Source organism: Emydura macquarii, unplaced genomic scaffold, assembly GCF_026122565.2.
Source record: "Emydura macquarii macquarii isolate MOO-44397 ecotype Brisbane River unplaced genomic scaffold, CSIRO-AGI_Emac_v2 contig_480, whole genome shotgun sequence".
In the NCBI taxonomy this organism is placed as follows: Eukaryota; Metazoa; Chordata; order Testudines; family Chelidae; genus Emydura; species Emydura macquarii.
Genome location: NW_027130617.1, coordinates 264,579 through 278,158, shown reverse-complemented (window position 1 = coordinate 278,158; position 13,580 = coordinate 264,579). Strand labels below are relative to the sequence as shown.

The following is a 13,580-nucleotide window of genomic DNA, read 5'->3' as shown; positions in this document are numbered from 1 at the left end:
TAACGGGTGAAAAGAGGAGTCCTGGCTCTAAATATGGAAAAATGCTTTGAGAAATGGCATCCTTACCTTACAAAGGTTGTCACCAGTACAGCCCTGGGTCACGTTGATCAGTGTTTGGTTGATGCCAGAATTTAGTGAAGTGGTAATAGGGAAGAATTCCAGATGTTGGTTATTCAGTCTTATGTCTTGGATACAGCCTTTAAAATACCCACCATTTATATCAGTTTCTTGTTTATCTGGGAGTCCTCCAACATAGAGAATCTTCCTACTTTGAACTGTTAGCATCGGAGTAAAAATGTAGCCTAGCTGTTGAGACGACTGGAACAATTCAGCCTTATTTGGCTCTATTTTTAATGATATTAAGTAAAAATTTCCATCACTCACAGTCCGTGTGCCTAACAATTTGGTGGAATTTGAGGCCAACATGACTAGTTTCCCATCTTCCAACCAGATCCTTATATACAGAGATGTACTGTTCCTCAAAGCTAGTAACAAGCCAGAAGACTTCCGTGTTCGGACAAACATTGATATAGTCATATTTTCATTCTGACTGCCATCAACGGAAAAAGCAGCATACCCTGAAGAGTCCTCATGTCCAAATCGGCCTGGCATGTAGTCTTGATGTGAGGGGGAAAAGAGAGAGAAAATAAAATAGTTTAAGACCAACTGACTAATGGAAGCAGGACAATGATCAAACAGATGTTTGATAAAGAGAGGCATCTGCTAGCGTTTAAGGACAAAATAAGGATTTGATTCTATTCTGAGTGGCTTCAATGGTAAAATTCTCATTGGCTTCAATGGAAGCAAGGTTAGGCTCTATTTTGGTACGATGGGGTATATTATTACACCACCTTTTTCCCCTTTTGCAGCCTCTGTACATATTGTGAGGCTATGTATTCAAATGGTTTCCTAGGGCAGACTCCAGCACGGTTATTTGTATTGGTCATGAGAAGTGTGCATTTTGAGCACAACCTAGCTGTTACCATCCCCTAAAGATCAAATACAATTCTGGACCCACTGAAGTTAATGCAAGTTCTGTGGTTGATTTCAGTGGGGGTAGGATTTCACTCCAAGACCATATGCATTAGTGCTGGCACAGGGAAGTGTAACTTACACTTTCTCATCCCAAGTGGACCCCCATACACCATTAGGGATTCACTCTCAGGTGGGCAGGCAGTGTTTCCCCTACATATCCTACCTAAATGTTCCCATGAGGGAAAGTGGACACTATTAAACCTATGACTAGGTCTCCAAAGAGGCTGATAAGAGTTGTGCTAAATCATATCTCCTATCTAGTTTCTACACATCACCACCCACTCTGGAACTGTGATGGCCCTCTCTTCGATTGGCAGATTATACCTATGCTGACCTGTGTCACCTTAGATCCATTAGTGAATCTGTCTCCCAAACTGTTATTTCTATATATGAGCAGTCTGCCAACACAAGACACTGCTGTGCCACTGGGGTAGGCAAATGATCTAGAATTCAAGACACTTTTTAAAATGTTGTGTTTATCAGTTATGATTAAACCAGAACTCCTTTTGCTGTCTCCCTTTATTTTCCATAATGAAACTAAGACTTTTAATTAAGGACAGAAAATATGTCTCCCAAACCATTGTAATGAAAAATGTTTATTCTGATGCTTTTTAAACCACTGCATTTCTACTCTTTTTACATTTTAAGTTTCAATAGGCTTTCTGCCTAAACACTTTCAAGAGCTATTTTTTAATATGTCAAATGCATAAAAAGTGTCAAGCTGGTTTAAACAAAGAAATCACTCCTGTAAGTAACAGTCAGAGTCGTCTTTTGTGCAGTAAAACTCCTGGACTGGGACCTCATATGTCAAGTTTCTGCCTGCAGCACTATTTTTTTTTTATGACTTGGTTATAAAACCAATGAAAATAGGGGATTGATTGTGGAAACCCTAACAGTCCTTTAACAACCATCGTGTTAGTATGTTCCACAGTAACATTATTTAGTAAGGGGAATAAATCCCTGACTTGTTCCTGAATAGACAATTTCATAAATAACTAAGTATGAAATATTTTAATTTTATGAATGAGATTATCCACATTTCTTTCTATATCTGCTTGTTAAAAACATGACATGTAGAAATAAATCTCCCCTTTTGCTGAAATGGGTGTTTTGAGCTTGAAAGCTTTGCAGAGTGCACCCTCTCTAGAATTCAGCCCTTGAGAACTAAGCTTTTTTCACATTAAAAAAAAAAAAAGAGCATTTCTAATGGAGTTAGGAGCTGGAGTATAGGAGCCCTTGCAATATGAGAAGGAAGAGTTAGTTCTAGAAAAAGGTAATACTGTACTTGAAATTTTCAATTACTTTGCCTCCAAAAAGAAATCTTGAATCTGATCTTAGGTTTTCTGGGACAGTTAGCATCACCTTAGTCAATATTAACATTTTGGGTCATTACATCTGGATGCTGATCAAAATAAGTCAACATCTGTTTGTTATTTTGAATATGTAGTGAAAATATTGCCTCATGTCAATTAAATACTTGGCAGCAACTTTTCTTCAAAAAGACACTAACATTTCTTATGTTACCCCTCGCCACAAGTCCCATCTTCCCCACTTAAAGAAATCTGCCACAGCGTTTTAAGTACAGCATATATCTAGAATCCATGTATCAAAATGGCATGGTGGTATGATTTGCAAGGAATATTGCGGTCAGCAGAAAAAAGATACCGAATACTTTCTAATCATTCTCAACAGTTCTAATGCAAGAATAAGCCTCTCCTAGCCCTGAATGGTTTTCATTTCACTTCATATAAAGAGGCAAACATATTTACCAGATGTTGTCCTGTACTCCAAAGTTGCTTTTCAAACCTTTGGATAAGTTACAGCTGGACTTCAAAGCAGTCTGTTACAGTTACCGCTCAGACTTTATCATTTTACAGTAAAAAAAAAGAAATCAGGTACCAATAACTATTAAATACAGCATATGAAATGATATAGTATATAAACATTTTGAAATGGATTTCAAGATGCAGCTTTCTGGAGAAATATATCCAATAAGCCATGGGAACAGATCCTCAGCTGGTATACATGAGTGTGTAGCTTCATTGCCTTCAATGCAGCTATGCCAACTTGCACCAGCTGCGAATCTGGCCCTTTAAATCTAGCCACAGCATTGCTGCTGCTCTTCATTTTTTCCAGACTGCTTGGTTTAAAAAATAAATGGTCATTTCTTCACCCCCAAACTAACATGTGTTAGTAGAAAATTACTAATTTGTAACGGGGGAGGGTGAGTGTACGTATGTGAACAGAAGGCCGAATCCTGTACACCTTCCTTGGGCAAAACTCCCATCAGAGTTCAATAGAAATTTTGCTGAAAAAGGAAGGGAGGGTGCAATTCAAAGTGCTCCTGAAAAGTGATATGTTTACAACCCTGGGGACTGAGGCACTCTGTTTATCCACTTAGCTGCTAGAGCATAGCAGACAGCAATGTAGGAACTGTAGCTCTGGTCTACGCTTACTGGGCGATTCGGCGGCAGTCGACTCTGTGTAGCTTCCGTAACTCCCGTCGACTGCTGTGCTTCCCTTCTGCGCGCCGTCTTCACTGCACTGCACCGACGGGACTGATCGGTCTACACCGACGGGTGTACACTGATCGCTCAATCGATCCAGAAAGATCGATCTGGTGGCGGCGACTTTGCCGCCGTCAGTATAGACATGCCCTCGTATTGTCTCTCCAGTTTGCCTCAGCTCATTCTTGATGGAACATTTGGGTTATTCAATTTCCAGGCCCATTCAGGTTTTGGCCTCTCTGCTGACTCTGTCCATAAGGTTGCCAGTTAATTGGTTTTTGAGGTGTGGGAGCATGTCCAGTAGGAAATGGACTTATTTCACACTGGCCACCAGACAGTATTCAGATGGTAACAGCTATTGGTAACTACCACCCCAGGCTGGACTTCAGCCAGCTAACTAAAGATCCATTTACCAGTCCTCAAGCCATCCATTCTCCCTAGGTTGGTTGGTAAAACAATGCTATTGACTGTCAGGCTTAATGCGCTGGTGAAAACTCATATAAATATTTTTAAAAATATCTATGTTTTTTCATCTGTTTGATATTTTATTCATTCTTCATTTACCCTCAGAAACATGAGCCCTGCTTGACATGCATATATGGATACTGGGAGCAAAGGGGGGTAAAGCACCTGAGTGAGTTTTTAAAATAGGACTTAAGTTCGATGGCTGTATCTATATTATGGGCTAGTGGTGTGATTCCCCTGTCGTGTACATGTACTCGCACTAGTTCACTAGCTTGTCCAGTTTCAGACGGGTTTGTAGTCAGCCCAGCTCAGCTGCGCCTCCACTGCTGCTACCAGTGCTACTGTGGCTACACTGCTGTTTATATTTGCTTTAGCTCAATAAGTGCGAGTATGTGTACGTGAGCAAGGGAATCATATCCTTAGCTTGTAGTGTAGACAGTGGCTTTAAGTCACTGGTTGCCAAACCACAGCAAACCACAGTTTCCCAAAGTTGAATGGAATATTAAAAGTAAAAAAAAAATTAAAGAACTGGATGAACCTATCGGTTTATCTTGACTTTTCTGCCCACTGAAATTTAGACTTCCTAGAGAGAGAACTTGAAAATAATGAACAAGTGCCACGACTAACCTCTTGGGTTTTCTCATCAGTTGAACAGTAATCACCAGAGGTCCTAAGGGTCATGGTGTTTCCTCACTGACGTAAGCAGATTGGCTGTTTTGTGATTATGTTTTGAGCTGTCGTTTAATACACTAACGCCAAAAGCATTATCTTACCTGTTGAACAGTTTGGCCCTGTGTAGGGCCTGTAGCAGTCACATAGATAACTCTGCCATAAGTTGATGCAGCGTCCTCTATTTTGACAAGGATGGTTTTCACACCAGTCCTTTCTAGTACAGCCTGCCTTGACATTTAAAGATGTTTCGCTTGATATGTTCTCGGGGGTAATAATGTTCAAGTCTATTTCAATGTCCTGCAGACAGCCTACAAATGAAGGTGCAGAATGCATATTATAGATGTTAGGTAGAGAGTCACTGCTTGTGTTTCCCACTGGTAATCCACCGAAAAAGGTGTGCTGAAATGCAAGCGTCAGTTGATCACTCTCTATTGCAGCAGTAGCTTTACTGACACATGATTCTATACAAGACTTGTCTAGCAAATTAAGGGTAACAGCTCTTGCTAAGGTTACCTCCACGGAATGCCATTCTCCATCACTGACATTATGTGAAATATGCAAAAGAGCCTGTGGCTGGTTATTGACTTGCATGAATAAGTATAAGTAACCATTTAGTAACTCCAACTTCACAAACGTGTCTTTCTCCCCTCGGTGAAATATAAAAGCTGTAGGTTGCACAGTCTGAAACCTCAGATTTATGTTATAGAAAGATCCCTGTACAGGGGTTACGTCGCTGTTCACCCAAAGGAAACCACTTCCCCGCAAAGAAAAGGTGGTTATCCTTTCACAGTGTATTCCAGTATACCCAGGCGGGCACAGGCAGCTGGATCCATGGTGGCCATTATTTAAATGAGGGATACATAAGCCACTGTTTTGGCATTGATGGTCATTGCAGCCAAGCAGGACCTCTGTACAGTTCCTGCCACCATAAGAATTCTCCTCTTTATCTCCATATGGGCAATGACAAGTGTAATTTCCAGGAAAATTCTCACAGGTCCCACCATTTTGGCAAGGGTTCATGTAACATTCATTGATGTCTTCTTCACAGTGAATACCTTTAAAAAAAAAAAAAAAAGATTTAAGTGCAGGCCAGAAGCACATGTCTAGTTTTTCTCAAACGGTTTTACAAATTTAATAAACTGAACTTTAATTAGAGGGGGGAAATCTGTTTATCAAGAGATGGGCTGGTGCCCAGTGATTGACAACAGTTAGAATAGATGCTGTTCTTTTTTGATACTGCAGTAGAGCCTAGTGGTCCCAGTCGGGATCAGGGCTTTGTTGTGCTAGGTGCTGTACAAACACCTAAGTAGTAAGTAATTGATGATGAAACGATCAAGCTACAAATTTGTCCTGAATGAAATTAGTGTAATGAAATTAGGATAAAGATATGATCAAAAAAATTGCTTTCCACAGCAGAGTGGGTGTGAAAGTGGCATTTCTTTTGGAAAAATGCATTCTTTATCACATGGTAAAAACCAAGATAGTTAATTAGTTAATTAATTGTTAGTTAATTAGTATTAATAATAAAATTATAATAATACATAGATCAGAGACTGTAGGTTCTTCTTTCTCTTTTACATTCATTTGGTTGAAAGGAAGGTTAGTCCAGTGGTTAGAGTGCTACCCTGGGCTGTGGGAAGCCTAGTCTAACTCCAGCTCTGCCACAAACATTATGTGTGGCCCTGGGCAAGCCACATAGCCTCTCTGTGCCTCAGTTCCTTATCTGTAACATAGGAGTAATAGCACTTCCCAACCTCACAAGTGTGTTGTGAGTATAAATACATTCATGATTGTGCGGTGCTGAGATACTACAGCAATGGGGGTCATATAAGTACCTTAAACAGAAAAATGTTTTCCCATAATCATGTCCCCACTCCTCGTTTTATAGATTCAGCTTTCTCCAGGATGACCCTGTAGTCTTACAAACAGATGGCTCTTTGAACATACATATCTGAAGTTCTGATATTCAAAGCTCATTTCACCATGTTTCTAGACTTTTCCTTCCTTCAGCTGATTCACTCTGATGCAAAACGGGTATAATAACACATATCTAACAGACATCTGAAACTTAATAAATGGATCCTAGATCCCCCAGTTTCCCTTCATATGCAGAGCAGCCAGGCACACCAGTGCCATTCAAGAGTGACCAGTACACCTGGAATGGAGAGGGGAAAGCCACTTACACCTCCCATTGAAGCCTGCAGAAGTTCCCAGTGGGATTTTTGGTTGAAAACTTACATGAGTTGCAACATGGAGATTCCAGTTCCCTCCCCAGTTTTTTTTCCAAAGAAGGAAATGAAGTGTCTTGAGCTCTTTGGTTGAAATATAATCACAAAGTATCATCATTATGAAGTAATTCACTAATATCATTTTTGAATCCTAATGTTTCTCACTGAAATTAAATTAGCTTAGTTGGCTTTGTGTTGGCTCTCCATAAACTGTGTAAGTAAGTACCCTGTAGTGTAGTTAACAGCATATAATGAGAGACTATACCCTTCATCTAGTGGAACTCGCTATCACCCACCATACCTGCCTTTCCTTACAAATCTATAAAGAGATTGACTACTGCAGCAAAAGACAAGCATCCTGCAAGGGAAATTATAGAAACAAGTTAAACTATTGATTAGCTTGGAATAGCTGCAGAGAGACTTAGTTAGCCACACTAATTCAGTGTCTGTCCACTTTACTCAATCATTATCTTAACTAGCCTCCGGTCTTAGCAATGACCCTTGTCATTTATCATTCTCAAATTAAGGTGTGAAGTTTCTGGTTGAAACTTCAGATCATCAAATGTAGCCAATACTATCTCTTGTGTTCTGGCAATGGACTATTACTGCTGTAATCTCTTTGTTTCCCAGCTAGGCTTATATTTATTCCATCATGAGATGTCTATTTGTACATTAATGTGTAGTGACACCTGGCAGAAATATAAATAATTGGGACTGACTTTCTTAAAGACAAGTTCACTTTCTAAACCTTCACTGACTGGGGGCCAGACCAATATCTGCCTTACCCAGTTTACAGTAATCTATATGCTGTAGTCTTGTCCCGCTTTTTGCTATACTAGAAGTCATTTGAATATATGAAAAGTGAAGTCCCACTGAGCTGTTCTGCTTCAGCCAATGTTTTAATACATCATCTTCCTGACGTAACCCACTTTTTCTGCCTTGAACATAAAGAATGAAGTGTCCACAAGTTGTATGTACAACTCAATCTTATAGTGCTGCTGTAGCAATTTGAGTGTCATTGGGTTTTTGTGTTAGGGCTAAAAATGTATGCGATATTGAAGCAGTAGGATCAGTTGAGTGCTTAAGTATGCCAACAGCTGTACATCCTCAGAGTTGTCAGAATTTATTTAACAATGTATGGATCATAACTTCATATTACACCTTTCGTAGAGTGAATTGACAAAGTGGATGGCACAACATATAGCCTGTCTAGGTATTTTTGTACCCCCATTTCTGATATCTGAGCCCTTCACATATATCATGGCATCTACCCTCCCAGTTTATCTTTCCTGACATTCATAAAGCTGTCACATAAAAGGGCTGATTCTCCACTTTTTTTTGCATCCAGTGTAGTCATTCATACCTGTAGGAAGTGGGTGTGAAGTCAGAATAGAAGCAATCGCACCCACTTTGTATTTATTTTGTGTAGGAGTAAATGTCTACAGAAGTACAAGGCACTTAGGTGCACATCAAGACAAAAATAAAGTAATGAAAATAAATCCATGAACAAAGCACATTTGTTTGAAAATTGTGTACATTCCACTTTTTAAATTACGTAGAACATTTACTAATGGTGATGTATAACAAAGAACGAAACCACATTACCGTGTTCCTTAGCCTATAGAAAGTCAGCCATGGATTGTAAAGAATCTGCATTTGAAGAGCAATTTTAAGAAACATTACTTCATAAGAATTTCAATGTCTGAATGTGAATCTCTGTTTTTTAAGTAGTATTAAATGATATTTCAAAAATTATAATAGAGTATTCTAGTTTGTATTAAGATCAACAGAAAACATACATGCAAGCCCCACTGAAAAGCCAAAGATCAAATCCCTGTTTTCTCGAGAATAATTAAATCTCCTTACAAGTATTGGCTGATATTATTTGTTGTTTGCCAGTTGGCTGTGTAAACAAGGACCACTGTCACTCAAGATTAAAGGATTAGTCAATATTTATAGAACTACCTATGTGATTCAGCTATTTCAGTTTGGTGTACAAGTCACCATGTAAAACAATTGTTTGCATACTGGTAGGCTGTGAGATGGCCCAAAAATTAGTGTGGGTAGGAATGCTAATTGTCCCTTCAGTGCTAATTGTTTTCATAGTCATAAGCATCTGCTCAGCTAAATATATTGTACATTCTTTTCAAAGCAAAATTATCCAGTCTTCTTTGTACACAATTATTTCATACTATAATTTGAAATCAGGAATACTTTTAAAATGTTTCTTTTCAAATGCCATACATTTGTTTGTCTGCATCTGAGATGATGCATTTTATTTTAGAAATTAGATTAAATGTGTCCATTTGACTTTATACTTACAAAAACTGATAATTTCTTTGCATTTTGAATGTGGTATTAAGATAATACAGCTGTTTACTCACCAAATTTTTAAAATCTTAAATTAAGCTGTTTGTTTCAAAATTAGTAACAAATGATTGCCACAGAAATTGAATGATATAAAGCAATTATTCAAATTTAATTTGCTAAATGATCATTAGTCTTCACTCCATTAAATAATAAATATTAAAGCTAATTCCTGAATTAAACTTTTGTTTGCATCTTTGTTTAGAAATCTGTTTACCATCCTCTCCCATTTCAATTTCTTAATGCATTCTAAATATTATGCAAGTAGTGAACTGGTATTCAGGCCAGAAACTGTATGTTCAAACTGCCAGAAAACACTGAGAGGTCTGAACCAAGACACAGTTAAGCAACAAAAAAACAATTACCTGTAAACACTGTCATTATAACAGCATAAGCCTGCATCCTAGTTGCAACCATTTTTTTCTGCAGTAAAGTGGATGTTACAAAATTTACGTGGTCGACGAAATAGATTTCTGTAAATTTTGAAACAGTTCTAGAAATGAGGGCTTCTTTTCCAGGATTACCTTGCTCCACATATGTACTATGTTCACTGATGTAGCCTGACAGTATATTTTACCCAGGCAGATTAGCCGGGCTTAACATAAAACTCATTATGCTGCTTACGCAGTAAGATATGTATACTTGGACTCTTTCTCACGCTGTAATGTATAACACTCCATCCAAATGTGCATAAAATAAACTTGGGTTGCATATTCACAGAAAAATCCATTGTTGAGCATCTCTTTTAAAGACCGATTTGACATGCACGGGGTTCCATTTCCTTTTTTTGAGAGATTTTTTTCTTCAAGATTCTTCCCCCCCTTCCCCCACAATGTTTTCAAAAGAGTTAAAAATCCAGGTTGACTTCTCTACAATCATTGTTACTGGAAGACATTCCAGGCCTCAGTATCCAGATAGAAAAGACATTCAATTGCTTCTTGTTTATTTATTTATGGAGGCTAAGATACTCAGTGTGTATCCCAGTAGATTTTTAGATACACCGCCTACTGAAACTTTACTTATGTAGACTTTTGAACCTGATGAAGATGAGAAAAAAAAATGCAGCTGTTGAAACAGGTCTGCAGTCTGTGTGATACTAAAATACTTGCAGTGCAACCAAAGCCTATTGGCAAAATCGTATTATAAAGTTTTTACAGAATGTGAATACCACCGCGCAGAACAAGCCATGCAGATTAACACCAATCCACCATTTGCACTTGCAGTGATGTAGATTATTTTCTACAGTGATCTGATTCCAGCTTTTCATCAACTTCAGGAGAATTGTTTTTAATTTAGGCTTCTTTTCTTTCTTTTCTTTTCTTTTTTTTTTTTGAAAGGAAAGTGATTAAAGAATTCATTTGAAGGGACTTGGGGTAGTGGATTGAGGCATTTGTATTTTTTTCATACATACATTGAACATGTTTTGTTCTTTTATTTTGATTATATTGTTTGTTACATGTGTGTATGCTGGATTGCATAAAATATTGCTATGGGTTCATGTCTATATTTGTCTTCGATCATGCATTGAGCTGGGTTATATAATCAAATTTTTCAAAAGACTAATTAGAAGGCAGACATTAGTATACAAGAAAAAGAACAGCAACCATTTAGATATTATAGCCTGGATGACTTTGAGGAGACTTGATCACAAAACAGCTACTTCTACATTTTAAAGAATTCTAATTTGAAATGAATCCCTTTTTATCATTGGGATCATACTGGTATTAGTCACTTATTTCTTGGACAAGCTGGTAGGGGATGGCTGGATAATGTATGGGCCAAATTATAGTCTGACATCTATATGGGAGTGTGTACTCCAAACCGAATAAATAAAGCAGAGATGGGCTCCCCTTTGTATTGCGAAAGCACAGCATCTGATTTCTGGTTGGATGCAACAAATACATTAATACAGAACTGGTGCTCCTTGCATGAGTCACAGCAAACAGCAGGAGAAAGAGTGCTTGAAGACAAAGTGGGCAAGGTGCCTGGATGTTTGCAAACCAATGTTTAGATAAGTAAGCCGTCCCCTTCAGCCTGAAGAGAGTTATGCTTATAGTATGATCATGCAGATAATAAATCCATGTGCTTTGGAATGCTGTAATTCAGACTGTTTCAAAGGTAACTCAGGAAGCCTTATACAAAATTATGGAAACCCTGGTAAATTGTTATGACTAAAGATTATTATCAGCATTTATCTGGTGTTCATGCTATGGTATCTGGGTAATTTACAAGGCTTAAGGTGCATTTCTATACAGAAAAGTAACTCTGTAATAATGGCACTTGGGAGTTGGTTACTGTTGCTGGATTATTTCTGTAACAAATGAACTCAATGCACAAGTAAAAAGTTTCACAATTTGAGAACCCTGGGATCTCAGCTAGAGAGATCAAACAACCTATTCCCCTGCTGCTTGCAAGGGGAGTCGAATAAAATCAACCAGTCAACTAAAATCAGCATTGTAGCCTTTCTGAAGGCCTGAGCAACTGTTTTTAGAGTTGATCAGATTTCTGCTTGCTCCACCTATGGAGGAAGCTCTGCCATTCAAGCAAAAAGTTCAGGTTTATCAACTACACATTTCTAAACCACGTGAGTGTGCAGCTCTGCTAAATGGAGATGGGCCTGAAAGAAAACCACAGATTTGTATTCAAGTTTGCAACTTGAAGCTAACTCTATCCTGAACCAAACCTGAACACCCTGCTATTTGGGTTCAGATGTTCAGATGTGCTCTTCAAACTCCAAGTTCAAGAGTGCTCAGATCTGAGGGTTTTCGTTCAGAGCCTTACAAAGAGTTCACATCTGGCATTTTGGTTTGGGCTCATCTCTCTCACAAAGCTGAATAATTTCTAGTGTCTAAAGTGTAAATGAAGCTAACTCTAATGCAAATAGGAGTAAACCTTGCAGCAACTTAAATGATAATGTGCCCTTTAAAAATATGTATTCTGGGGGGTGGCCAGGGAAGAATATGTAATTATCCTCTCCACACCTATCTTAACAGTTGTATTGGAACAGTCTGTTCTAAAAGCTGCTTCACTCGCTGCAGTATCTTCTGTTCCAGAGGCTCATTAATCCTGAGGCCAGCTGAATGATCTAGCTGGGTATATATTCTTCAGTGCTCCAAATCTTATTGAATAATCATGAAAATTCAAATTTTGCCACATCTGTGCAGATATTTGCAAAGAGATAATTACTTCTTGCTGGAAGGAGGAAATGCACCTTTATGAATGAGAGAGTGCAAGAAAGTGAAATCAATCATCCTAAAAAATGTTAATTAAATCTCATGCTTCTGGGTGTAAATCAGTTGCCACAAGGGGTCAGGAGGGAAATTTCACTCCTATGTACATTGCACAGCTGGCAAGGTGAATTAAAGGATTTTTTTTCTCTTCTAAAATGTAAAAAGCTGGTTTCTGCTGGATACTGGTCTTAATCCAACCAGCAATTTGCTGGTTGCTTTGCTCTGGCAAATTTTGTGTTGCTGTTTTAGCAGGAAAAAGTCATGTACTACATAAGACAAAATACAGGGAAGGGCTGATGCACATGGAAAGTTGGAAACCCTGTTTAAAACTGCATTATAATAAGCATTTGCTGACATTGAGATAATGTACACATGATACCTTTCACATAGAACAAAAATTTTGTAAAGTCCTAGTAACTTGTTAGTTATTGCTTTATTGCCTAGAAATTCATTATTCTGCAATTTTTCCTCGTGCCAGTTGAAATGTCCATTTTAGCCTAATACAATTTTGGGGGGATGGCGGGGGGAATGGAAACAGAGCAGAGTGACTTGGCTTACTCATTAAATATGCCACTCTTGCTGAGGGATATGGAATTCATAATGTGCTACGACTGGTATAATATGCTGTAACTCAACCTTTTTAAATTGCACTGGGCTGAAACTTCATAGACTAGTTTGAACTTTTCAGCCTTCATGGTTTTTTTTTTAAGCAAGGAAAAAAAAAAGCCCTAATCTCTTACATCATTAAACCTTTTTGAGTACAACAGCATTTGGACATTTTCCCCATTTATGTTAGATGTTTTGTAACACCTTAAATAGATTTCATTTGAAAACAAAAATACATGCTGTAGGTGATTGTGTAGTGAGGACCGGTGTGTTTATTTTATTTTACAAATATTGGAAACAGCTAACCTATTTAACCACTGGTATCAACTTCTGAGTAGTTTCAGCTGGGCTTTTTCCATGAGGTTGCTTTGCTAAGCATCAGTATATCTCACTCAACATTCTATGTAGAGCATGGTCCAAGGTTAGCAACTTACAGCTTGTGAATGGCATGAAACCTTCGCAAGAAGAAT

General features: G+C 38.2%; 1 protein-coding gene across 1 annotated transcript in view; it reads right to left on the bottom strand.

Moving 5' to 3' along the window:
• The window catches only part of CRB1 (crumbs cell polarity complex component 1), a 103,498-nt gene that overhangs the window by 52,290 nt on the left and 37,628 nt on the right, over positions 1 to 13,580 (bottom strand). Inside the window, exons 6-7 of the mRNA XM_067538270.1 lie at positions 4,781 to 5,734; positions 67 to 617 (exon numbers count right to left, since the gene is read on the bottom strand). Of these exons, the coding sequence (XP_067394371.1) occupies positions 67 to 617; positions 4,781 to 5,734 (1,505 nt within the window). The remainder of the gene's footprint in view (positions 1 to 66; positions 618 to 4,780; positions 5,735 to 13,580) is intronic.